We start from the raw sequence: 24,176 nt of genomic DNA on the forward strand, positions 1-24,176 counted from the left end.
GGGCGGGGCCAGCGGTCCGCAGCGCCGCCTGCCGGGCGGGAGGAGCCGCAGGGACGAGGCGTACACCACGGAGAGGCGGTGGCGGGCTAGAGCGACTTCCGGTTTCTCTTCCAGAGCCATAGAGGCGCGGCGGGAAGAGAGGCCAGAGCGGCCAGGAGGCGCCGGGACAACCATAGAGACTCAGGGTGGGAAGATGGACCAGAGCGGTCAACTGGCTCTTGAACAACCCAACAGAGACAGCGTAGGGCGCCTAGAGTGGCCAACCGCCATCTTGACCCAGGGAAGAGCGCCAAGCTTTACTGCAACCTTTATTCCGCTGTATTTACAATTAAGCTATTAAAAATTTATACATTATTTACAAATTAAATAATTCCTCCAATGCTGCCCGAAAGGGAAAGGAAACAGTTTTGGGGTGAAAGGGAGCGGGTTTGGGGTCAAACGGCCCCAGCGCATTCCTCTGGGTGTCTCCGTTCCTGCCCTCGCCGTGGTTTTCACCCCAAAATGAAGGAAATTTTGAGGAATCCACCAAAAAAACCTCCCAACATCAAACAGAACCGGCCACAAAAATTCATTAATTTGGCTCAAAAGGGTTAAGAAAAAAAATACAATAAATTAGGGTTAAAAAAAAAAAAAAAAAACCAACTCCCAGAAGCGGCTCCTCGCCCTTCTCCTGTCACCGCTTCGTTATTGCCACATTCCTCGTTAACACGCTCAAGTCTGGGGCAACGAGTGCCAAAAATTTAAGGGAGGAGAAGAAAAATCAGCCTTGTTACTGAAAACAACCATTCCCACCCCGAAAAAAGCCACAAAATCACCCACCGCCGGCTCCTCACCCTACACCGTCCTCTCACCGCCGGTGGTTTCGGTGCAAAACATGCCATTTTGTGACCCAAAACGCTTGGGTTTGTCGCCGTCTCCAACCGCGGTTTTAGTTTTTCCCTGAGATATTTGGGCCCGGGAAGCCCTTTTTCGGTTCAAAGAGGCACTGAAGTGTTGCGGCGGTGCCGGCGCGGAGGAGAAACACGGTGGAAGAGGCGGTGGCGCCGCACTTTTTCTCAGCAAAGGCGCCAGCGGTGCCTCGCCGGGGGGGGGTTCACCGCGCCAACGCGGCCCCAGAGCCATCACCGACCGCCGGGGAAGGAAACCAGACCAAAATGGGCCCGTTGGGAGGCAACGGTGACCAAAGGAAACCAAAAAAAATCCACTTCCTGGTGCCATCGGCAAAGCAAAACCAGTAAAAACCAGTTTGGGCGTGCCATGGCACCAGTGAGGGACCGGTCAGGGGCAGGTGGAGGACTCGGGGGTTTATTAAGTCGCCGGGTGGCACCGCGTTTGCCCGACGGGCTTCAAGGCGGGGATATTTGGGTGCGGGAAGCAGCTTTCCCGGGGGGAGGGTGCGTTAATACTGTTAACGAGCTCGTTTGCTAACGAGAGGGAATCAGGTGAGAGCCAGGGTGTGCCCCCCCAAAATCCCCGGCACCCCGGCAGAGCAACGGCAACTGGAAGCGGGCGCAGCCAGTGGCGGTTTCGGCTGCGTTGATGCCACTCTGCAGCCCGGAGCACCCGGAGAAGACTTTGGGTTAAAAACGGGCAATTTTGAGCAATTTCAAGCGGCGCCGGCATTCGCTTGGTCACTATCACTGCGATCAAACTCCCTGTTCCCTAATTATCACGCTAAAACGGGCATGGTTACCCCAAAACACGCAACCGCCGGCTCTGGAACACACACCGGATCCCGGCTCGCTGGAGAGGTAGAGAGAACTGGGGAGAAAACAGAGGAAAAAGGGGGTAAAACGAGTCAAGAAACGCAACTTTTTGCCAGGGCGCCGTGGCAAACAGGCCGTCGATGTTTTAGGGATACCGACGGGCGGAGCCAGGAACCGGTTTTGCTTCCGGATGGGGGTTTTAGTGGAAAAATAGGGGGAAAAAAAGGCAGAAAAAGAGGTGCTGTCCGGATCATGGCGCCCGAGGGTCCAGAAACACCCAAAACGCCCCCAAAACGGTGTCGGTGGCGCGGCCGCGGCACAACCGCCGTCATCAGTGCGAGGCTGGCGGCGGCGACGCCAGTTTCTGTAGCCTGCGGCGGCGAAGCTCCGCCGTGTCAGGTTCATCCAGCGAGGACGAGCCTTCGCCGCCATCGTCTTCCTCCTCTTCCTCCTCGGCGGTGAAGCCTTCGGCGCCCACCGGCGCAGTGGGATCTGGAAGGGGGGAAAAGCACTGGTTTAGCGTCCGGTGAAACCAGTAAACCCAGTCTGAACCACGAGGCAGTCGCGGGATTGGTGTTTTGCCGGGAGGAGAGCTCCCTGGCGGTGTTTTAACAGAGGATTTGGCTTTTAAAGACGGTGCCGACGCCGTTCCTCCCCCCGGCAGCTCCCTCACGCACCGGTAGCCGCGGTGGAGCCGGCGGCGGTGCCAGCAGTCGCCGGTGCCGAGGGGCTGCCGGGTGAGCGCAGGGTGGTGGGCTCCTCAGCAGGGGCAGAGGGGGGCCGGGGAGCGGCGGGTCGGGGAGACCTGCGGGGAGAAAATTAAACAAGAGATCAAAATTTTAGGCACTTTTGGTAGATTTTTTTAGGCGGGGCGTGGCTTTGCCGTAACGAAATTTTGCCCATTTGCCCCAACCCCCCCTTTTTTTATGGGCAGCATTACCCGATGGTGGCCAGGACCGTCAGGTATTGGTTGATCTGCACCATGGCAGCGTCCAGGAGGGTGTGGATGTTCTGGAGACACTGTAACCGCGCTTCCAGGTTTTGCCGATCGTGGCCTTCCATGGCTCGAAGTTCTTCCTCTGTCAAACCGGCAAAGCCAGCCGGCGGCACCGGCATCGGGGGGAAGCCTGTGGGGAGGGGAGGGGTGAGGGGGGAGTCCCACAGCTGGAAGGGGGGGAACCCCGAAAACCTTGCCCCGTCTTACCAAAGAGGGGCGGCCACGGCATTCCCATCCACGGCGGGGGGAAAGGAAACGCCGGCACCGTCCCCGCAGCGGCAGCTTCCGATCCGGCGTTGGCAGCGTCACTGGGCCTGGAAGCTGCGGGGACCAAAGGGCCATGAGGGCGGCAGCGGAGGAGGGAGCCCCCGTTTCGGCAGCACCGACCCATCGGATCCGGGGACAAAACTCACCTGAAGCGGCGCTGGAGCTCGGCGCGGTGTTTTCGGTGCCGTTGGGCGGTTGAACACCGGGAACTGGCGGGAAGGGACCAACCGGCGGCCAGAAGGGAAACATTCCTGGGGGGAAGGGGGGAAGGATCCCCTGGGGAACTGCGGAGGGAGAAGAGAGTGGTGAGAGCCCCGAACGCCCACATCTCCCTCACCGCAGCCAGACGGAACGCGCCAGGTCACCGGTTTGGTGCCCCCTGACCGTGCCGGCAGGAGTTTCACCGAACAACCGCCGGCACAGGCAGAAATGCCACCGGCTCGCGCTGCCACCCGCGGGGACGTCACCTCCCAACCCTCTCCTCCGGCTCAGCCCTGGCACAGCTCAAGCGGCACGGCGAGGGGTAACCGGCGGTTGGGGGCACCCGTTCTACCGCGGAGGGGCCCAAAGAAGACTCACAGTTGGGGGGCTGGGGGACTTGGGGGGTCTGGGGCGGCTGTGGGGCTTGCTCCGGCGGCTCGGGCGGCGTCTGTGCCGGGAGGGAAGCCCGGAGAACGTCCATGCGGCAGGTGGGACACGTCTGCTGGCGCTGGAACCACGACCGCAGGCAGCTGGAGAGGAGACGGGACACCGTTAACGTCATGGTGACGGCAAAGACCCCCCAGAACACCCAGTGCCACCACCACAACTGCCCAGCGGGGCTGGTATTTCACCACCACCCCCCCAGTAACACCAAAACCACTATAAATGCCAAAACTGAGGGGCTGGGGAGCGCACGCCGCCCCCGTTCCTCACCCACCTGGTGTGGAAGATGTGGTTGCAAGGCAGACGCTTGGCGCCCGTCACCATCTCCTCGCGGCAGATGATGCAGACGTTGTCCATGGCCTGCAGCTCTTCTGGCGTGGCGTCAGGGTAGCTACGCAGGGAGGAGAATTAGGTGGGAAACACCAGAAAAAAAAACATTTCCCACCATTTTAGGGGGGTTCAAAGCCGACATGGGAAGGTAGTAGGACTTCTATGTCCTCCTCACTGCCCCCCAACCTCCCTTCTCGCTGTTATCCACCAGATTTTTGGTTAAATTAAGGTATTTGGCAGGAGGAGCTTGAGATATCCATGACCCTGTCACCCTACAGGGTCCTTCTGACTTTTTCCCGTGCAACAAATTCGTCATTTTCCTCAAATTTGGGTTTTTCTAGGTGGATCCCACTTCAAAGCAACCACCGAGGAGAGGCCAACAGTGGTCAAAACGCCCGGGAAGGGGTAGGAACCACGTTTGCTGTGTTACTCACAGCGTGTTCATGTTGCGGATGGCCCGGCGAGACATGATGGCATCCGTCACCGCTTTCTTAAACTGCCTGGAAGGAGACAAAGGCACCGGTGGGATCAAGCCAACGACGTGCCGGCACCAGAGGCCGTGCCGAAGTCAACTCACCTCATCGCCAGGTACATGGGGCGGATGGCGAAGAGTGGGAAGGTGTGGACTTTGATCATGATGGTCATGAAGGCCATGTAGAGGAGGACTTTGATGAAGCCTGGGAAAAAGGAGCACATCAGGGTCTTGTTCTTGGGCAACCACAGGTTGGCTGAGGTGGGAAGGGACCTCCAAGGTCACCAGATCACCAACAGCTACTTGTCCAAGACCATGACCCAACAACTTCTGAGTATCTTCAAGGACAGAGATGCCACCACCTCTCTGAGCAACCAGACCCAGCTCTCTCAGTCTCTTCAGTCCATTCACCATCTTGGTAGCCCTTTGTTGGACCTTCTCCAGTATGTCCCAGTCTCTCTTGGACTGGAGAGCCCAGAAGTGGCCTCACCATCCCTTAATCACCTCCCTCAACCTGCTGGAAACCCTCCCAGGACACCACTGGCCTTCGCCGTTGGCTTGTGCTCCATCTGGTGTCCACCAAAACCCCCAGCTGAACCATTGCCCAGCACACACTGGTGCCGGGGGTTGTTGGACTTGGCCCATCCCTTCATTGAACCTCATGAATGTCCAGGTCCCTCTGGATGATGGCAGGACCCTGTAGAGCCTCAGCCAACTCCTCCCCGTTTGGTGTCACCGACAAACCAGCTGAGGTCACCCAGATCGTTAACAAAGATGGATCAGACCTTCAGGAGCACCACCTAGACTTCATGCCTTGGTTGACGGATGGCTAATTGAGCTTTCTAACAATGTATCAAGCTTTGTCAGGCCACACCCAGATGGGAAAGTCCCCCCAAGCCCCAAAATTGGGTGGGGTGAGAAGAAAAAAGGGGGGGAAGAGGACAACATACCCGTGAAGAGCTCCGTGTACAGCATGTAGACGGCTTTGCTGTCCCAAGGGTTCTCATTCTGCAGGTCGATGGAGTGCAGAACGTACTTGATGAAGATGGTGAGCACCATGGTCATGAGGATGGCGTACTGCGGGGAGGAAGAGCGTGGCTGGGTGTGAAGAACCAGCCGAGGAGCCGTTTGTCCGTCCCAGGGGTGGACACAGAGGTTTGTCCGTCCCCAAGGGGAAGCCATCTCCTACCTCAAAGCCGAAGACGAGCTGGACTGAGGCTCCTCGCGTGAGAATGCTGTGGTACGCGTGGTTAACGAAGAGGAAATCCAGGATTCCCAGGAGGAACATCAGGGCTGCAGCAGGGGAAAGGAATCAGGATGAGGTGATAACGAGGAAAGGAGATAACGAGACTCACGGTGGGGGGAGACCTCCAAAAACTAAAGCTCCAAGAGTCACACCCCAAAACATGGGACCCTCGAGAAGCATCGATCCCAGGGAGGGACTAAACGGCTCTACACTAATGAAGGGCTGAATTAACACATCCCGGTAACGAGGCTGTCTCATTTGAAGCCCCCTCTGCTGCAAGCCACGTCTTGTGCCCTCGTGTCTCGCCAAAACACCTCCGGTTCCTTCAAAAGATGATTTTCACATCCCTAAATCTCCTTCTCCAGAAGCAGGAATATATTTTACCGTGGATCTGGCCCCATGTTTTTCCCACCCGGCAGAGCCAGATAAACCCCCAGCAACCCCATCCCGCTCCCTCTGTAGCCCCATTAACACTCCCTCGTTAATGAGGCTGCCCTGATAAGGATTATCGAGCGCTGATGGTTGCACGCTCAGCTGCACCAGGTTCTTCCCCACTCGTATGCAAACACATTGCCAAAATTATCTTTCCTGACCAGCTGCTGGCAACGTGCCAAACGGCAAAGTGCCTGTGGCCGGGCAGGATCCAGCCCGGGGTGGAGAAAAGCAAGATACTCACAGACGATACGGAAGTGGAAAAGCCAGGAGATGTTGGGGCTCCTTTCCATCTGCAAAAGAGGCGGAGAAAGGGTTCAGGTTTTCCCAAAAAAGGCTTTTTTACGCCCGTTTTCTCGCCAGCCAGCACTCACAAAGTCCACCCGGTCTTCAGCCAACCAGTGGAAGCACTTGAGGAAGAGGAGGAGGGTGAAAAGGGCAACGAAGCGAGGGCTGAAGTCGTCCCTGAAGACGGTAAAGGCCAGGCAGGTCTCCGTCACGGCGTACCACGACCGCTCCAGTAGGTGCTGCGGGAGGGGGGGAGGCGGTGAGGGGTGGGGGGGCTTTCCCCCAGCCTTCACCCCCCATTTTTGAACCCAAAACGTCACTAAAGGCCTCGCAGGGTTCCAAGTCACCCCCCCAAAATGGTGTGAAAAGCCTCTCAGCATTCACAATTCCCCCCAAAAAGGGTGCTGAAAGCCTCTTGGGGTTCAAAATCCCCGCAAATGGCACCAAAGGCTTCTCAGGGTTCAAAATTCTCTCCAAACGGTGCGGAAGGCTTCAAAATCTCCCCCAAAAAATGTGTCCCAAAGCTTCTCAGGGTTCAAAATCCCCCCCAAAATGTCACCAAAGGCCTCCCAGATTTCAAAATTCCCCCCAAACCCCCCAGTATCTGCATGTCCCTGCAGGCTTTAACCCCCCCAGCAGCATCGATGCCGCCTCCAGCACCAGCACCAGATCCGCCTGTCCCCAGCACCGAATTTAAACTGCTCCCTGCCATCGCTCACCTCCATCTCCGCTGCCCGCAGCTGCCCGAAAAACACCTTGCCCATAAATTTACCCAGGAGAAAAACCAACACAAAAGCCTGGATGTAGAGAACCTGCGGGGAGAAAAACGAAGAGGGGAAGGAGATGATAGGGAAGAAGCCCCGGCGCAGCCAAAACTCGTTGCAGTGACAAGAGGACGCAGAGGAGGGTTTGGCGCCACAAATTTGGGTCCCAGGGGATGGAGGAGACGGCGACTGGATACCGGCTCGGCCTCAACCCTGTTTTGGGGCTTCCCGAGGGCTCCCGTGCAGGGAGGAGGAGGCAGCAGCATCTTCCCGCCCTCCCCGTGCACCTCTCCCCAGAGGTTTTCGGCGCACACCGTTAAACGGAAAACGACCCATTTTGGTTGCCGAAAGCAGAAGTGGGCCACACTGAGAGCTGCCACCCCTCGTGCCGCACCACAAAGCTGCTGTCTGAGCTGGGAGGCTCAGTTACCCCCCCGCCTCCAGCCACACGGATTAATTACCCACCGCTAATGAATTAACTGGGTACTTACAGCCATGCTGGGGCTGGATTTGGTAAGATAAACCACGGTGGGATAGAACTGGTGCTTCAGGTAATAGGCGTGAGCCACCACTGCCGTCGTCAGCGCCAGGCTCCCTGCCATCACCACCGCCGTGCAGAGCATCTCCCCAGCTCGGCCTGCCAGATTAGGAACCCATCAAATTACGCCAAAAAAGGGGACTTTTGCTAAAACACCCACACTATTTAGTGTAAAATTGAGGATTAATTGGCCACTCTCACATCTCAGGATGCAAAGCCCTTTTTGGGGTGGTTTCTGAGTGCAAGAGGAAAACAAGACCCTAAAACTAATGATGCTACCAACGAGTTGATTTTTTTTAACCTGCTAATGATGACTGCAAGTAGCGAAAAACCTGCAGTGTCAAAGAGAGCTTTTCTGCCCCCAAAATGCTCCTAGCAACGGCACCAGCCCATATCCTACATACTCAGTGCCACCGGCTGACGCGTCCCCACATCCCTTCTCCCATGTCCCCAGATGTCACCTCCTCATCCCCAACTCTTCCTCCCAAATGTCACCTCCTCGTCCCCATCCCCAGCTATCCCCCAAGTGCCACCTCCCTGTCCCAATCTCTCCCCACCTCCTTGTCCCCACGTCCCCTCGCTCTCTGCAGTGGGGGCCAGACACCCCCCCAGGTCACAGCACCTCTTTGTTGTCCTCCTCATGTCCATCCCACCCCCATCCACCCTCTCAGGTGACAGTCAGTCCACCCATCCTCTAGCCACCCCCGCCATGACTCCTGCCCCCCCAGTGTCCCCCCAACTCCCCCCTGCCCCACCAGATTGCCCCACATCCCTCCTCGTGTCTCTTGTCCCGTTCCCCCCAAGTCCCCTGTCACCTCTCAAACCACAGACCCCACACTCTGCCCCACTACAGGCCCAAATCCCTGTGTTCCCCGTCACATACCCCACCCCCCAGGTGTCCCCAACATCCCCACCTCTGTCTCCCAGACCTCCAGTGTCCCCCATGTCCCTCCCGCAACCCAGCCCCCCATGCCCTGTCCACCCTCACGTCCCAACTTTCATGCCCCCCATGTCCCCTGTTCCCCTCTCAAGTCACTTGGGTTCCCCCACCCCAGTCCCCAAGGGCCCCCCCAAATCCCTGCCCCTTCAAGTGTCCCCAAACCCCCGATCCCTCCAAGACCCCCCTTACATGCCCCCATCCTCCAGGTGCCCCTCCATGTCCCTGTGTGTCCTCCTCCAGCCCTTCAGGTGCCCTCACATACCCCTGTTCCCACCCCTGCAGACGACCCGCAGACGACACCCCCCCCCCCCCCCGCCCCTTACGCTCCCTACTCCGCCAGGGGCCCAACATGTCACCGCTCCCCCCACGTCCCCCTGGGCTCCCCCTTTCTCTCCGGCCCCGCCCCAAGACCCCCCGCTGCTGCCCCCTCCCTCAGGCCCCGGTGTCGGTATCGCCGCCGCCCCCGCACTCACTCGGATCGAGCCCCGCCGCCGCCACGGCTCCCCCCCCCCCCCGCCTCAGACCGCTCCCCCACCGGAAGCGCCTCAGCGCGCGACACCTCACTTCCGCTCAGGGCTGAACCACCCGCTGCCCGGAAGGGGGAAACCCGTCGGGGGTCCCTTCCCCGCTGCTCGCCCCCCCCCAACCCACTCCTCCATAAAGGCTCTTCCCGAGGGTGCTGCTGAGGGTCCCCCTTCCCGGTCTGCCCCCAACGCTGCGCGCGGGGGGGTCCACGAACCCCCCCAAACTAGTCTGGCTCCCCTCCCCACACGCCCACACTTGGTACGGTCCCACCTGCCCCGCAGCCGGAGCTAGGGTGGGCGGGAACGCCAAGGGTCCCGTGTCTCGCTCTCATTGGTTAGACCGCGCGGCGCTCGGCCAATCAGAAAAAAACCCCGCGCGGCGCCGGTTAATCCGCGGCTGTTGCTAAGGGACGGGCGGGAGGGGCGATGAGTTGCGCCCGGCCTCAGCCCTCACGGCTCCCCTCACGGCGCGGCCTTGGCGGGGGAAATAACCCCCTGCTCCACCCTTGGCGGGCTGGAGGCAGGCCCCCAGACTGCCTCAGCCCCCTGGGGAGACCCAAATTGGGACGGATTTGCCTTTTTTTGCCCTTTTTTCATACCTCACATCACACTCGATGGGTTTGCGTCCCCTCTAGGTTCTTCACAGCCCTTTTCCTGCCCCTTTTTCCCACAGAAAACGCCCAAACGCCTCTCCCGGCCCCGCGGGGACTAACGCACGCTGTGCCTCCACCCCACCCTTCACACTTGCCCCCCCTCACAGAGCCCAGCCTATCAGCGACTCCGCCCCCATGCTCCGCGCCTCTGATTGGCTAATGTCGCCCACTGTCCCGCCTCCCGGCCTTTGACAGGCAGCGGCGCGTGAGGGCGGAGGAGAGAAGGGAGCCCGCCTCTTCCTTCTCCGCCTTCTGATTGGCTGGCGCCGCGGGCACGCGGCCTATAAGAGAGGTGGGCGGGAGAGGCGGGGTCAAGTTGGCTCCTCGCCCACGATGCCTGTGCTGCCCCGCCCCGCGCGCGCTGCTCAGGTGAGAGGAAAAAGGCGGGAAAAGCGGTTGGGCGTCGCCGTCGCTTTCTGAGGGGATTTCTCTGCTTCCCCCCCCCCCCCTCCATTTGTGAGGGAGGGGGAAAAAAGGGGCGCCATGAGGTAAAAACTACCCCCTTCCACCTCACCTTGTTTGCTGAGAGCAGCCAGCCCTAGTTCTGTGAGGTGAAAACAACTCTGTAAATCTTTTAATTTTCCCTTTTCTCCTTGATGCGTGAGAGGGACGGCATGGCACGGTGCCCCTTATCTGTTGTGGTGGGGGATGAGGTGGTGGAGGGGGGGGATTTCCAGCTCTGGGGGCTCTGCTATCCCCAATTATTGTGTCCTTTAAATGCTTCCTTGGGATCAAAGGAGAGGAGGCAAATGCAGCCCTTTAAATGTTCTTCTGGAAAAAAAACAAACAAAAAAAATCCCCTGAGGAGGGAGAGAGAGGAGAATTATGCTCCTCTTACCTTATTGAAACCAAATTTTGGTACCCCTGAGGACAAACAAACTGTTTTGAACAGGAGGATGCACTAATATGGGTGTAAAAAAATACTTTTTTTTATAATTTCTCCTCGTTTTTGAGGAAACTACTGCAATGTCTTTGTGTCCTGAGGAGATGGCAAGCTGTGCCTTGGTGGATGGTGATAGTAATCCTACCAAAGTGCCCTGAAATAAGAAATAGAAAAGGATTTTATTGTTTTCCCAGTAATTTTTGGGGTGGTTGTTGAGCAGCAGTGGGGCAGAGGTGTGTCCCTTCTCCCTGTGGTGATGGTTTGTTTGAGGTTGGGTGCTGGGCAGCGATAATAAAACCTGCAAAAACAAGGTGGGTTTTGTCTTTTTTCTTATCGAAGATAAGTGTGGATTTAGATTTTGGGTGGTAAATCTGTAGTCTTTATTACCCCTTTGAGACAAGAGCTACTCTAACCCTAAATTGCTTTAGTTATTGGGGGGTTTTCTTGATCATTTTCAGCGTCTGACCCCTGTAGCTGCTATAAAAATATCCTTCAAATCCCTTGAAGACTGGCACTCCCACGGTTAAAGTACCCCTGAGTTTTTAACCAAGTACCCCTGAGTTTTTAACCAAGTACCCCTGAGTTTTTAACCAAGTACCCCTGAGTTTTTAACCAAGTACCCCTGAGTTTTTAACCAAGTACCCCTGAGTTTTTAACCAAGTACCCCTGAGTTTTTAACCAAGTACCCCTGAGTTTTTAACCAAGTACCCCTGAGTTTTTAACCAAGTAATATTTATATGGGGGCAGCCCAGCTGCTCCCCCCATCTCCAACCCCTTCAAAGCAGCTTGGATTTCTAAAACAGGAGCACTAGGTTGGCTTTTTTTTAATTAAAAAAGTAACTTTTTTATTTTTTTTGCCAACTGCAGGTTTAATTTTCCCAGCAGGTGGGCTTTGAGGTACTTCAGGGCTTTTTAAAGAGTTGGTAGCAAAATTTCAGCTGGATGCTCTCTGCATCCCTTTATCCTCCTGCAAGGCATGGAGCAGGTGGCTCTCAAATTCCCTTCTTCTCATGTGGCTGCTTAAATAATGCAAAAACTGATGAAATATTGGGGAAAACCCTCAAATTGATAAATAGAGGGGAGTGAGGAAATTGGAGCAGGTTGAGATGCTGCTTTAAGTGGGTTTTTTTTTGAGATCAGCAGGGCTTAATGTGGTGTTTTGGTAGCAGAAGGCAAAATTCAGCACCTTAAATCTTACTAGACAACAGTAATTTAAGAAAAAATTAAATTAAAAAGAAAACTTTACATTTTTTCCTGCTGGGCAAACCAGACAGCGTCTTATTTCTCTGGTTTGGGGCTGGAGGAGGGAATTTCTGTACCATTCCTGTGGCACAAAAGGCTAAGAATGAGTTAAACCTGAGTTTATCAAAACGTGAGGCTTTTTTTTTTCCTTAATATCTATTTTTTTGTCCTAAAATCACTTAAAATAGTAAGTAGGTGGAGAAAATTGGGTCAGCATGGTTACTCCCAACCTGAGGCTTCCCTGGGGATGAAGTCCTCGTTATTCCACAAAAAGCCCATAGCAGCTGATTTGCATATTCACTTCAGCTACAATTACTCCTGATCCTTTTTTTAAAAAAGCATAAAAAGCTGAATTTTTGTGGTCTAAAGCACTTGGAAGTGGCCGAAAGGGACCCAGAGCTTGAAAGTGGTGGGTTTTGGTGCAGTGGTTGGGATGGTCCTAGGAGCAAGTTGAGGTGCAGAGGGGCTGCTTCATTAGTGCTCGTTAATGAACTCGCCTTGATTGGGGAGGATGCTGTGGGTAAACCTAGCAGTGCCCAGTGCTCAAAACTACTGATATAAGGCAATTTTGGGGTAAAATGAGCCCTTTATAAACTACATTTTGAGTCGGGGTGTGAGATGCTGCTGGGGATATTGCGTTTGTGTCATTTGGCTTGAATGAGGGGTCTGGTTTGGGGGGGATTTGGGGTGTTTGCATGGTTCATTTGTTTTTTTCTAGGGGGGGGACTTGGAGCTTTTTAATGGAGCTCTGGGGGGCTTGGTCAGTTTTGGGGGGTTTATCTGGGATTTTTTTGAGGGCGTTTATGGTTTTTTTTCAATGGTTGGTGTGTTCTTGGGGGGACTTGGAGTGTTTGAACTGATCGAGTTTTGAGGGGACTTTGAGGCATTTTGGAGTTAAGGGTCTTTTTGGGGGGGTTAAAGGGCTGATCTGGTTTTGGGGGCATTTTGGTGTGTTTGAATGGCTGGTCTGTTTTTTGGGGGGCTTGTGATGGCTGCTCTGTTTTCTTGGGGGTCTTGGGGAACATTAGATCATTTGGCTTGTTTTTTGGGGGGGCTTTGGGGTGGCTGGTCTGGGGTTTTTGGACTTTTCTGGGTGTTAAAGGGTTGGTCTGGTTTTTTGGGGGGCATTTGGGGTGTTTGATTTGTTGGCCTGTGTTTTTTTTGGAGGGGGACCTTGGGGCATTTGGCCTGCTTCTTGGGGTGACTTGGGCTGCTGGTCTGGTTTTGGGGAGCTTAGGGCTTTTGGGCGTTAAAATGTTGGTCTGGTTTGGGGGGGCTCTGGGGTGTTTGTTTTTTTGGGGGGAGCTTGGGGTGGCTGGTTGCTTTTGGGGTAACTTGTGACTTTTTGGGAGTTTAAAGGGTTGGTCTGGTTTGGGGGGTCTTGGGGCTTTTGGGGGCACTCAGAGCTTTTTGGGGGGATTAAGGGCTTGCTCTGGTTTTGGGGGGACTTTGGGCTGTCCCCCCACCACCCCCTCTCCCTCAGGCCAGCCCCCCCACCTCCATGAAGCCCCCCCCATCTCCAGCCCCCCCGGGTGGTGAGAGACCCCCACCCAGCACCCCCCGGAGCCTCCGCCTGCACCGCCAGGAGCGAGAAGCCTTCTTCAACCTGCTGGGTAAGGGAATGGCTGCAAAACTACTGAAATCCTGTAAAATTGGGAAAAACCAATTCCCCTGCATCATTGAAAACCCCCAAACTGGGAGGTTTCCCCCCCCCAAAAAAATATTTTTATGTAATAATTTTCCTCTTGAAGAAGACAACGTGGTGCAGGAATTCCTGTCGATGGATGTCTGCTGCAGGATTTCTGATAAGGTTAGTCCTTCAAAAACTCTGCTTTATTTTTTTTTTAAGCAAGACACCTTTTCTGCCTGAATTCAGCTTTTTTTCCTTTTTTTGCCTAAAATCACTGTGTTTTTCCTCATTTCCCAGTACCTGTTGGCAATGGTGCTGATGTACTTCAAGCGTGCCGGCCTGCCCACCAGCGAGTACACCCGCCTCAACCTCTTCACTGCCCTGTGCGTACCCCGAGGTGACTTCATTAACGAATGAGCTGCCCGCTCGTTAACGAAGCGGGGGGCTCTATTGATGCTGTTAAATCTCCCCAAACCCATGCTGCCCTGGAGATCCCCAAGCTGCCTCGCCCCCTTCCCACTACCCCTACCTGCTGAATTGCCCAAAATCCCCACAATTCACCCCATTTTCCCCCCCACAGGTACCTGGCGAATGACATGGAAGAGGACGAGGAGGAGCACAAGTACCAGATCTTCCCCTGGGCTCTGGGCCGCCGCTGGCGCTGTCTCTTCCCCCGCTTCCTTCGGCGCCGCGACCGTCTCTGGGCCCGCATGAGCTACCGGGCGGCCGTCAGCCGGCACTGCTGTGAGGAGGTTGGTGCTGTGAAAAACACCCAAAATCCCTTCATCTTACCCCGAAAAATCCTTAGAGACCACTCACCCTCCAAAAAAGGCCCTTAAAGATCCCCAAAACCTGGTGAGAATCAAAAAAAAGAAGTGAAATCTTAATTTTTATGGCAGGTTTGCTGCCCAATGCCGCTTTCCCTGCTGAAAAATGTCTGTATCTTCTGAAAATGGATTATTTTTATTTTTTATTTAAGGTTAATTAGTGAGGTTTTGCGGTCAGGCAAGTCGCTCTCCCTGGCAGGGGCGGATGGGAATGAAACCCCCTGCCCTGTTGTGCCGGGGGGTGGTGGTGGCAGGGGGGGTGGTATGTCCCTCAAATTGCAGCAGGTTTTAGAGCAACCCCCCCCCCCAGTGTCAGGGGGTTTTTTATCCCCAAACTCATGGTTTTTTACCCCAAACCCCTCTGTGCAGGTGATGGCAGTGGAACCCTGGCACTGGGCCTGGCGGCGGGAGCGACCCCCCCACCACAGCGGGGCCACGCGCCCCCAGTGTCTCCCCTGGCCCTCCCCCTGCCTGCGCTGCTCCAGGCCCCCCGCCCCGCAGCAGGAGGAAGATGAGGGTCCCTGGGCGCAGGACACCATCATCCTGCTGCCGCCACGCCGCCCCAGCGCCGCCCTGCTGCCCGACTCCGCCAAAACCCACTGAGGTCACACACCATTTGGGCTGAAATCGGCTGAAATTGTGTCCGGGCCACGTCCTGGATGTCTCTCTTCTTCATAGCTTGCTCGCAGCAAAGCCAATATTGGGATTTTTAAACTCAAAATCCACCTTCACTCATGGCGGAGCTGAACCTCTCTCTTCTACAGTGCAAACTAGTGATTTTTGGTTATTTTTCCCCATTTTTGTCCTGTTTCCCCCTTATTTATAAACCCCAGTTGACAACAATTTGCTCAAAAATGCTTGTTTTCTGCCTGTTGCCCAATATCTCCTGTTTTTAGCCCACAAACTCTTGTGTCTTCCCTCCACTGTGAGGTCAAAGGGTGTGTGGGATGAGGGGGGTGTGACACTGAGACCCCCAGCACCCTCCCACCTCCCCCTTTCATGCCAAAAAAAAAAAAAGGGGAAAACGGGTAATGCGAAGTATTAAAAAAAAAAAAAAGAATAAATCACTATTTTTTTGTGTTTTGTGTGTGGAGAAGAAGGGGGGGAATAGATTGAAGGGGGTGATTTGGGGGCGGGGCTGATTTGGGGGGGGCAGCTGTTTTTGGGGGAGCTGGTTTGGGGGTGCCCCCCACAGTGGGGTGATGGGGGGGGCTCTTCCCCCCCACATCCCCCAACCCCCTTTCTCTCCTCAGGAGGTGGGAACGGAGGGACCGGTCCTGCGGGCCCAGGTAGGGATGGCGGCAGCCCTGTGCGTGTCACACACATGTCACATGTGCCCCAGCCTTCCACACACATGTGCTGGTGTGTTCAAGCACCCTGCACATGCGTGTGCCTTGTGTCCCTGCACACATGTGTCCCAGCCCTCTGCGTATACATGTCTCATTTCCTGCTGCTCTGCACATGGGTGTTCCACACATGTCCTGTTCTCCACATGTGTGTTCTAGCCCTGAACATGGGTCCCAGCCCTTTGCACACATGTGTGCGTTATGTGTCCTGGCCCTCTGCATGTGTGTCCCAGCTCTCTGCACACACATGCCCCATGTGTGTCCCAGCCCTTGATACACACGTGTCCTGGGTGTGTCCCAGCCCTCTACCCACAAGCCCCACTCATGTCCTGGTTATGCACACACATGTCCCGTGCATGTCCAGCCCTCTGCACACGCATGTGGCGTGCGGCCCGGCCCACAACAGCATTCCCCCCCCTCCGGCCCTGCGGCTGCCAGCGCCCGTTGCAATGCGGCGAAAAACCCGCAGTTGCGGGAGGACGACAGACCCAAAAAAACAGAGAAACGGCCCTAGAAACGACCCCAGAAACGCCTCGGGGTCCTCCCCCCGCCCCCAAAATCGCTCCCTTTTACCCCATTTCCCCTCCCGCAGGCTCTGAGGGAGGAGCAGTGCAGGGAGGAGTCTCGGCGGAGGCGGGCGGGGGGTTCAACCCGGCCTCGCCTTCCTGCTTAAGGAAGACTTTATACATATATTTATTTTTTTCCTTATTTTACCCAAAAGCGGCGAGTTCGGGAGCGGCCCCCGCCCCCAGCGAGGTACGTCCCCCGTGTCCCCCCAGGAGGTGACAGCCACCCCCGCAGCAGGGTGACAAGGCAGGAGGCACTTCCCCCTCTCCTCAACTTTGTGGCCAGCGGCGCTTATACAACTCCCCGCGCTGCCAGATCGGGGGGGAAAATGGGGAAAACGGGCAAAACCCATTATTTTGGCCTATTTTCCTTCCTTCTTGGAGCCGTGAAGGGGCTGGGAGCTGGGGGGGGCTCCCCCACCCCACAACTGAGCCTCATTTTAACCAGAAAAGTGTTTTTGGGGGGCTAAATCTGCCTCGGGGAGGGGGGGGAATGGGGGATTTGTGGTTTTTTTAATGTTTTTGCTCAAAATATAGTGTTTTTTGATGTTTTCTCTCATTTTGCATGATATTTTCTCCCCAGCGCAACGGGAGGGAAGCGGCTGCCGAGGGGCTGAGCCTTCGCCCCACGGCACCTGCCAGGACACCGGGTACCTGCTGCCCTCCTGGAAACGGGGTGAAAAGAGGCGATTTTTGTCCTGCTGTCCCAAAAAGTGTATGTATGGAGGGATTCATCCCTGGGGAGGGACAAACGGCTCCTGCTCTCTCCAGGGGGGGTACAGGGAAGCAGAGGGGCCCCCGGGGCACAGGCGTGCAAGGGGGGGACCTCGTTAACAGGGAAAATCGCTAGCGAGAACCCCGTTAATGGGGAAACTCGTTAACGAGAACGTTGTTAATGGGGCGGGGGAACAGTGTTGTGAAGCACCCTGTGAGTGAGGCCTCCACCCTGCCCCAAAAAGCTGCTCTGGGCTGGGGGTGGGGGGAGTCTCTAACCCACTCTGCCACCCCACCACCCCTTATTTTGGGGACAATTTGTGCTTTTTTGGGGCATAATCCCCATTTTTAGGGTGTCCCTGAACCCCCCCGAGGGCCGCGCTGGGCTTTGGGGTGGCAGGAGCCCCCGTGTTCGGCCGCATTTTGGGGGGCCACACTGCTAACTTCGGTGTCATCTTTCTGTCACTCCCTCTGTGGCCCCAATTAGTGCCTAATTAAGCTCCCCAACGCTTAATTAAGCTCCCTTGTGCTTAATTAAGGCCTTTATGAGTTTAACATGGGCCCGGCAGCACTGCCTGGGGCTGTGCTCCTGGGGAGCGGCCGTGACACACACTGCAACTTGCAGGACCTGTTCTGGGGCCGTTTCCCCTCATTTTGTCAGCGTTTGGGGCTGCCCGGTGCCGTAATTGTCATTTTTTTTTGTTACCACGGGGCCATTTCGAGGTTAAACACGACTATTTTGGGCCCGCTCGGGTTACAGACAGCGAGCAGCTGCCGCAGGGGGTGGTGAGGGCGGGAGGGCTTTCCCGCCCCTGTAATTCCCTCTTTTCACCCCAAAACAGTGGCACATTCAGCTCACCAAAATCCCCCCAATCACCCCCAACCCTGCGCGGCCCAGGCATGACCCCAAATTTGGGGGAGTTACAGCGCTTTTTTAGCATTTTTGCCCCCGAAATTAGGATCTCCATGGGATCATAATCGGTGCGTTTAATATAAACTAACTGTTGCGGTTTTTGGGGGCAGAATCCTCTTTTTTCTTTCAAGCCACGCACAGTGGGGATCCTAAAGCAGAACCCAAACCCCCCCAAAACCCCCAAATCCCCCCAAAATGCCCGACAAGGTGGGGGTACATAGCTCCGAAAAGCCCCTGTGTCCCCCCTCTTCCCTGTCAAGCCAAGCCCCCGCAAACGAGGCCGTGCTAGTTACTCGTCATTAGATCCCCCCGTTAACGCGAGGCGCCTTTAAATCCACTAATTATCCTCCCCCTGATTTAATTAAGGGGGCGCACGAGGCGCTCCCTGACTTCGTCCAGGCGCGAGGGAGAGCGCAGCCGCCCCAGCACCCGGCAGCGGCGCCGAGGAGGAAAATCAGGCGGAAAGCTTCAATTTTTAAGCACTTGGGGTTTTTTTTTTGCCATTTGCCCGATTTCCCCTGTCTTCTCCCCAGGATGGCGGAGGAGCCCATCGTGCCGGTGTACTGCACCGGCGTTTCGGCGCAGGTGCAGCGGCAGCGGGCGAAGGCGTTGGGGTTGGGGCGGCACGAGAACGCAGTGCGGTACCTGGGGCAGGACTTCGGGCGGCTGGTGGAGGAATGTCGGCGTTCCGGAACCCTCTTCCGCGACCAAACCTTCCCGCCGGCTCCCGCCTCCCTCGGCTTCCGCGAGCTGGGCCCCGGCACCGCCAAAACCCACGGCGTCCAGTGGAAGAGGCCGACGGTGAGGCGCAGTCTTAATGACGGGGCGCTAATTAATTGCCTTCCCCCCAGTGGAGCGCCCGGCTTGTCGCTTGGGTTTTAATTCCCGCGGTGTAATTGATGGTCGTTACTGCAGCAAGCTCCTCCTGGCGCGGCAGCGGCTCTGAGGGGAAAAAAAACCCTGTAAATATCCAAATTTTGGTGATTTTGGTGACGGAACTGGGGGTGTTTCCCTGCAGGAGCTGTGTCCGCGCCCGCAGTTCATCGTGGACGGGGCCACGCGCACCGACATCTGCCAGGGAGCGCTGGGTAGGGAGCGGCAACGCTTCAGTTTTCCTGATTTTCTCTTTTTTTTGCCTCAAAATGGAGGGTTTTGGGGATGGTTCTACCCAGTCGAGGCTTGTTTGCCGTTACCGCCAGTGGCGAGTTTGAACCTTGCACCGGTGGGTTGTGGCAGAACCAGCCGTGGCTTCCCGTTAAACACCCATGGAGTGTAAAAAAACATATATAGAGGTGTTGAGTGACCAGAAAATTGCCTTTTTTACCCCAAAACTGAGAGGAAACTGGTGCCCGCAGGTGACTGCTGGCTGCTGGCGGCCATCGCCTCCCTCACGCTCAACGAGACCCTCCTTCACCGCGTGGTGCCGCATGGGCAGAGCTTCCAGCACGGCTACGCCGGCATCTTCCACTTCCAGGTCAGGCACGAACCCCACCACCATTCTGGGGGGTCCCCCTCCATTTTTGGGTTCCTCTCCAGCATTTTGGGGGTCTCCCCCTCCATTTTGAGAGGATTCCCCACCATTTTGGGGCTCCTTCTGCCATTTTGGGGCTTTCCCACCATTTTGGGGCTCCCCTCCACCGTTTTGTGAGGATCCCCCACCATTTTGGGGCCAAATGAGGCACTTCCCGCCACAGAGGTTCATCTCCCGGCGGGGTGATGCTGGCCTGGTGCCACTGCTGTTCCCCTCATGGCGATATGCACTGTGGGACCCCAAAACGTGTGTTTTCTGCCCAAAACGCCACTCCCCGGCTAAAAAAAAGGTGGAGGTTTTACCTTTGGCCTCCTCTTCCTCTTCAGATTTGGCAGTTCGGCGAGTGGCTGGACGTGGTGGTGGACGACTACTTGCCCACCAAAGACGGCAAGCTGCTCTTCGTCCACTCCGCCGAGGGCACCGAGTTCTGGAGCGCCCTTTTGGAGAAAGCCTATGCCAAGTACGCCCTCCCTCCCCCGCCCTTCCCTGCCTTGCGTTTTGGGGTGAAACGCTCCCAAAACGGTCCGGTCTTGCAGGGTGAACGGGTGCTACGAGGCGCTGTCGGGCGGCAGCACCTCAGAGGGCTTCGAGGACTTCACGGGCGGCGTGACGGAGTGGTACGACCTGCGCAAGCCGCCGGCCGATCTCTACCAGATCATCCTCAAGGCGCTGGAGCGCGGCTCCCTGCTCGGCTGCTCCATCGACGTGAGCGAGAGGGGGGCCTTTTGGGGCTAAAAAACTCAAGATTTGGGGGGTCCTGCACCCAGCATTAGAATAAGCACGGCACCGCACACAGCCGCCGTCTCGTTTCCTCGCAGATAACGAGCGCCTTCGACATGGAGGCGGTGACCTTCAAGAAGCTGGTGAAGGGACACGCTTACTCTGTGACGGGGGCCAAGCAGGTGAGAGACGGCGCCGTTTTGGAGAGAAAATGGCGCTTTTTGGGTCACGAGCCCTGATGGCGCCATTTTCAGATCAACTACCGTGGCCAATCCCTGGGCCTGATCCGTATGCGCAATCCCTGGGGAGAAGTGGAGTGGACGGGACCCTGGAGTGACAGGTGAGGACCGCAAAGCTTCGTTAGCATTAATTAACGAAGCCGCCAGGCCCCGTGGATGAGATCCGTTTGTCACCTGCAGCTCGTCCGAGTGGAACGCGGTGGAGCCGGCGCTGAGGCAGCAGCTGATGGTGAAAATGGAGGATGGCGAATTTTGGTAAGCAAAAAGGGATTAAAAACCCCTTTTCCCGGCTGTTTTGCGCCAGGAAAAGAAGGAAAACTTCCCCCTCCTGACCTTGGGCGCTTCCTCTTCCTCCAGGATGTCCTTCCGGGATTTCCTGCGGGAATTCACCCGCCTGGAGATCTGCAACCTCACCCCGGACGCTCTCCAATCCCGCAAATTCCGCAAGTGGAACACGCGGCTCTACGACGGGACGTGGCGGCGCGGCAGCACGGCCGGCGGCTGCAGGAACTACCCCGGTAGGCACCACCGAGGAATTTCACCTCAAAAAACTGCTAATTTTGGCATGGATTTAACCTCCTCTTGCTCTTTTTTCAGCCACTTTCTGGATAAACCCGCAGTTTAAGATCCAGCTGGAGGAGGTGGATGACGAGGGGGACGAGGGCGGCGGGCGCGAGCCCGGCTGCAGCTTCCTGCTGGCGCTGATGCAGAAGCACCGGCGCCGCGAGCGCCGCTACGGCAAGGACATGGAGACCATCGGATTTGCCGTCTACGAGGTAATGGTGTCACCCGGCGTCACCCGGCATCACCCGGTGCGGCCGAGTGACGAAGAGGTGAGACCTCTCCTCTCCTCTCCTCTCCTCTCCTCCAGGTTCCTCCCGAGGTGGGTACGAGTCGCCGGCGGTGACAACGTCACCGTAACCAGGAAACACGGAAGGTGGGGGAGGTTTTTTGGGGGTTATTTTGGGTGTTTTTAACCCCGGTTCTGGCAGCACGTGGGGAAGTCGGGTGTCCACCTGAAGCGGGATTTCTTCCTGGCCAACGCCTCGCGCGCCCGCTCGGAGCAGTTCATCAACCTGCGGGAGGTGAGCACCCGGTTCCGGCTGCCGCCGGGGGAATACATCGTGGTGCCCTCCACCTTCGAGCCCAACAAGGAAGGAGACTTCGTCCTCCGCGTCTTCTCCGAGAAGAAAGCCGGCACCGAGTAAGAGACGCCTCGTTAGTGCTAACGATGCCGGGCGACTCTTGAGGACAAACTCTCCTTTATTATCTCTGCAGGGAAATGGATGACAAGATCCAAGCCACGCTCCCGGATGAGGTGAGGGTGGTGGACAACGCTGTAGGGTGCCGAGGCCTGGCCTTTTTACCAAACCTGCCATTTTTTCCCTCAGAAAGTGCTCTCCGAAAGCCAAATTGACGACAACTTCAAGCAGCTCTTCAAGCAACTGGCGGGGGCGGTAAGGGGGGTGCCGGGACGGGTGACACCGGTGACACAGGCAGTGGCACGGGGCTGCCGGAGAACACCCCGTCTTCTCCCCGCAGGACATGGAGATCAGCGTCACGGAGCTTCAGACCATCCTCAACCGCATCATCGGCAAACGTGAGCCGCGGGCGGGTTCCCCGCTCCTCGCCTTAATCGCCCTGTAACTCGTTAAGGCAGACAACCACCGGCTTCTTTGCAGATAAAGATCTCCGGACCAAAGGGTTCAGCACCGAGTCCTGCCGCAGCATGGTCAACCTCATGGACGTATCCTCCACCGCCAGCCGTGGGGCGGGGGTATTTTTTCGGGGAGGGGGGCACCCCAAACCCCCCCCTTTTCCTTAACCCCCTCCCACCCCGCAGAAAGATGGCAACGGGAAGCTGGGGCTGGTGGAGTTCAACATCCTGTGGAACAGAATCCGAAACTACCTGGTGGGTCTGGGGGGGGGGTTGGGGTGCGAAAGGGGGGTTTTGGGGTCTCTCTCCTCATGGGTGACCCCCATTTTTTTTGGGGGGGGTGGTGTTGGGCTCGCAGGCCATCTTCCGCAAGTTCGACCTGGATAAGTCGGGGAGCATGAGCGCCTACGAGATGCGGATGGCGCTGGAAGCGGCAGGTAACGCCCCGCTCCGGCGATGAACCCCGGGCTTCGTTAACACCATCCTCAGTTTTAACAAATTTCCCTCCCATCCGCCTCGGGTGGGTTGGGTTGGTTTGTTTGTTTCCTAAAAAGGCTATAAATTGAACAAAAAGCTGCACGAGCTGATCATCACCCGCTACGCGGAGCCCGACCTGGCCATCGACTTCGACAACTTCGTCTGCTGCCTCGTGCGCCTGGAGACCATGTTCCGTGAGCGGCATTTCATCCCTAAATCCCACCGCTTCCGCCAATCCCACCACGCCTCCCACAGGATTCAGCAGGAAAAATTGGAAAAAAATTGATTTAAAATACAACTTTTCCCTACTTTCCTCATTCGATTCCATGGAAAAGTTGGAAAAACCCCGCAAGAGTTGACGGGGAAGCCAGAAAAAGTGCAAAAAAAAAAAAGCAGGATTTAAGGGGAAAAGTCCTAAAACCCCAAATTTTTTCTGTTAAATCCTGTTTTCCGACTTTTCCTGATAAATCCTGCTGGGTTTTTGCACTTTTTTCACAGAAAAAAAATGTGGGTTTTCCAACTTTTCTCCTTGAAACCTACTGAGTTTTCCAACTTTTCCCCTTAAATCCTGTGCTTGTTTTGCATTTTTTCCTGCTAAATGCTGGGCTTTTTTTCCAACTTCCTCACTTGATCCTGTGGGGTTTTTACAGTGTTTCCCAGAATTTAACTTTTCCACGGAATTGAACAGGAAAAGTTGAAGAAAACCCCACAGGCTTTACCAGGAAAAGTGGTTTTTTTCCTCATTTTCCTCCTTAACTTCTGGATTTTGCCTGACTTTTCCCCCTTAAATCTTGCTGGTTTTTCCCACCTTTCCCCCTTAAATCCTTCCTGGTTTTCCTAATTTTTCCCCCTAAATCCTACTGGTTTCCTCCCGGTTTTTCCCCTTAAGTCCTGCCCCGTTTTCCCCGCAAAGATCTAATACCGTTTCCCTCACTGCAGGGTTTTTCCAAGCGATGGACGTGGACCAGGATGGCGTCGTCACCTTCGACTTGCTGCAGGTACCCGTGGGTGCTGCGTGGGGCTGGCACCCGCCCCAAAACCACCCAAAACTCACCCAAAACCCCACCCAGACCCCTCCTCACCCCCTCCTCCTCCTCCCGCAGTGGCTACAGCTCACCATGTTCGCCTGACCAGACCCCCCAGCCCTCCAAGTGCCTTCGCTGCGGAGCCAGAACCGCGCCAGTTTTTCCCTTTTTTTGCCTTTTTTTCAGCATAAAGGAGGGTGTGGGGGGGTGCAGGTGTTGTGGCCACCCCCAGCCGGAACACGGGGCTCCCCTCGCGCTTTGCCAAAGAAGTGCCCCTTTCCTCGCCTCTTGCACGGCTGTTTTGGGGGGAATTCTCACGGTTTTTGTGCCTCTTGCTACCGAAGGAGCCCGGGGGGGTGACGCCGGGTCTCAGCCCCCCATCGCCTCTCGCTTCCGCGCTCTTTCCCAGCGCCTCAGTCAGGGATCTTCTGCCTACCGGGTGCCATAATGGTGGTTTTTTTTTATTGTATAAATTAAAAATAAGGAAAAAAAAACAACTAACAACCAAGAAACGTTATTAAAATCAAAGCTATTTTCTACCAGTCCTTTCCCACCCCCTCCAGCTTCCAGCTTTGCCTCAGGGTGAATCCCACCGGCCCCCCCC

The 24,176-nt window shown here is 56.1% G+C and overlaps 3 protein-coding genes across 9 annotated transcripts; 2 read left to right on the top strand and 1 right to left on the bottom strand.

Moving 5' to 3' along the window:
* Positions 1-295: 295 nt before the first annotated feature.
* SYVN1 (synoviolin 1) lies at positions 296-9,873 on the bottom strand. Of its 3 annotated transcripts, none has more exons than XM_054183955.1 (16): positions 9,749-9,873; positions 7,639-7,784; positions 7,103-7,195; positions 6,470-6,622; positions 6,340-6,388; positions 5,607-5,710; positions 5,368-5,494; positions 4,523-4,622; positions 4,380-4,445; positions 3,890-4,006; positions 3,550-3,701; positions 3,117-3,254; positions 2,911-3,024; positions 2,647-2,833; positions 2,384-2,511; positions 296-2,198 (listed from the first exon to the last, which is right to left on the bottom strand). In XM_054183955.1, the coding sequence occupies exons 2-16, from the start codon at positions 7,768-7,770 to the stop codon at positions 2,038-2,040; spliced, it is 1,821 nt and encodes a 606-aa protein (XP_054039930.1). In that variant the 5' UTR covers positions 7,771-7,784; positions 9,749-9,873; the 3' UTR covers positions 296-2,037. The 3 variants fall into 3 exon arrangements, with proteins under 3 accessions (XP_054039930.1, XP_054039931.1, XP_054039932.1); XM_054183956.1 differs by lacking the exon at positions 9,749-9,873 and adding an exon at positions 9,099-9,148; XM_054183957.1 differs by lacking the exons at positions 6,470-6,622; positions 9,749-9,873.
* A 13-nt stretch (positions 9,874-9,886) lies between these two features.
* On the top strand, positions 9,887-15,382 carry SPDYC (speedy/RINGO cell cycle regulator family member C). Of its 4 annotated transcripts, none has more exons than XM_054183959.1 (6): positions 9,887-10,353; positions 13,411-13,540; positions 13,679-13,737; positions 13,855-13,940; positions 14,138-14,309; positions 14,754-15,382. In XM_054183959.1, the coding sequence occupies exons 2-6, from the start codon at positions 13,429-13,431 to the stop codon at positions 14,985-14,987; spliced, it is 663 nt and encodes a 220-aa protein (XP_054039934.1). In that variant the 5' UTR covers positions 9,887-10,353; positions 13,411-13,428; the 3' UTR covers positions 14,988-15,382. The 4 variants fall into 4 exon arrangements, with proteins under 4 accessions (XP_054039934.1, XP_054039936.1, XP_054039935.1 ...); XM_054183961.1 differs by having other exon boundaries at positions 13,682-13,737; XM_054183960.1 differs by having other exon boundaries at positions 9,887-10,290.
* Positions 15,383-16,325: 943 nt separating this feature from the next.
* On the top strand, positions 16,326-24,109 carry CAPN1 (calpain 1). Of its 2 annotated transcripts, XM_054183989.1 has the most exons (23): positions 16,326-16,486; positions 16,880-17,011; positions 18,457-18,724; positions 18,942-19,011; positions 19,279-19,397; positions 19,781-19,914; positions 19,991-20,159; positions 20,273-20,356; positions 20,429-20,514; positions 20,594-20,668; positions 20,771-20,931; positions 21,011-21,189; positions 21,285-21,296; positions 21,406-21,617; positions 21,692-21,731; positions 21,805-21,870; positions 21,956-22,013; positions 22,096-22,160; positions 22,257-22,325; positions 22,429-22,507; positions 22,625-22,741; positions 23,487-23,545; positions 23,651-24,109. In XM_054183989.1, the coding sequence occupies exons 3-23, from the start codon at positions 18,458-18,460 to the stop codon at positions 23,675-23,677; spliced, it is 2,148 nt and encodes a 715-aa protein (XP_054039964.1). In that variant the 5' UTR covers positions 16,326-16,486; positions 16,880-17,011; position 18,457; the 3' UTR covers positions 23,678-24,109. The 2 variants fall into 2 exon arrangements, with proteins under 2 accessions (XP_054039964.1, XP_054039965.1); XM_054183990.1 differs by lacking the exons at positions 23,487-23,545; positions 23,651-24,109 and having other exon boundaries at positions 22,261-22,325.
* The last annotated feature ends 67 nt before the right edge of the window (positions 24,110-24,176 follow it).

The sequence above is a fragment of the Rissa tridactyla genome, chromosome 29 (assembly GCF_028500815.1).
Source record: "Rissa tridactyla isolate bRisTri1 chromosome 29, bRisTri1.patW.cur.20221130, whole genome shotgun sequence".
Taxonomy (NCBI): Eukaryota; Metazoa; Chordata; class Aves; order Charadriiformes; family Laridae; genus Rissa; species Rissa tridactyla.

Bases quoted from the DNA above. Each gene is read 5' to 3' on its own strand.
- SYVN1 (XM_054183955.1), bottom strand. From the start codon at position 7,770: ATGCTCTGCACGGCGGTGGTGATGGCAGGGAGCCTGGCGCTGACGACG. The intron at 3,025-3,116 runs GTGAGTTTTGTC...TGGTCCCCGCAG, and splicing joins GAGCTCCAGCGCCGCTTCAG to CTTCCAGGCCCAGTGACGCT. The intron at 2,834-2,910 runs GTAAGACGGGGC...CCCTCCCCACAG, and splicing joins GCCGTGGCCGCCCCTCTTTG to GCTTCCCCCCGATGCCGGTG.
- SPDYC (XM_054183959.1), top strand. From the start codon at position 13,429: ATGAAGCCCCCCCCATCTCCAGCCCCCCCGGGTGGTGAGAGACCCCCA. The intron at 13,738-13,854 runs GTTAGTCCTTCA...CTCATTTCCCAG, and splicing joins GCTGCAGGATTTCTGATAAG to TACCTGTTGGCAATGGTGCT. The intron at 14,310-14,753 runs GTTGGTGCTGTG...CCCTCTGTGCAG, and splicing joins GCCGGCACTGCTGTGAGGAG to GTGATGGCAGTGGAACCCTG.
- CAPN1 (XM_054183989.1), top strand. From the start codon at position 18,458: ATGGCGGAGGAGCCCATCGTGCCGGTGTACTGCACCGGCGTTTCGGCG. The intron at 18,725-18,941 runs GTGAGGCGCAGT...GTTTCCCTGCAG, and splicing joins TCCAGTGGAAGAGGCCGACG to GAGCTGTGTCCGCGCCCGCA. The intron at 22,326-22,428 runs GTGGGTCTGGGG...TTGGGCTCGCAG, and splicing joins ACAGAATCCGAAACTACCTG to GCCATCTTCCGCAAGTTCGA.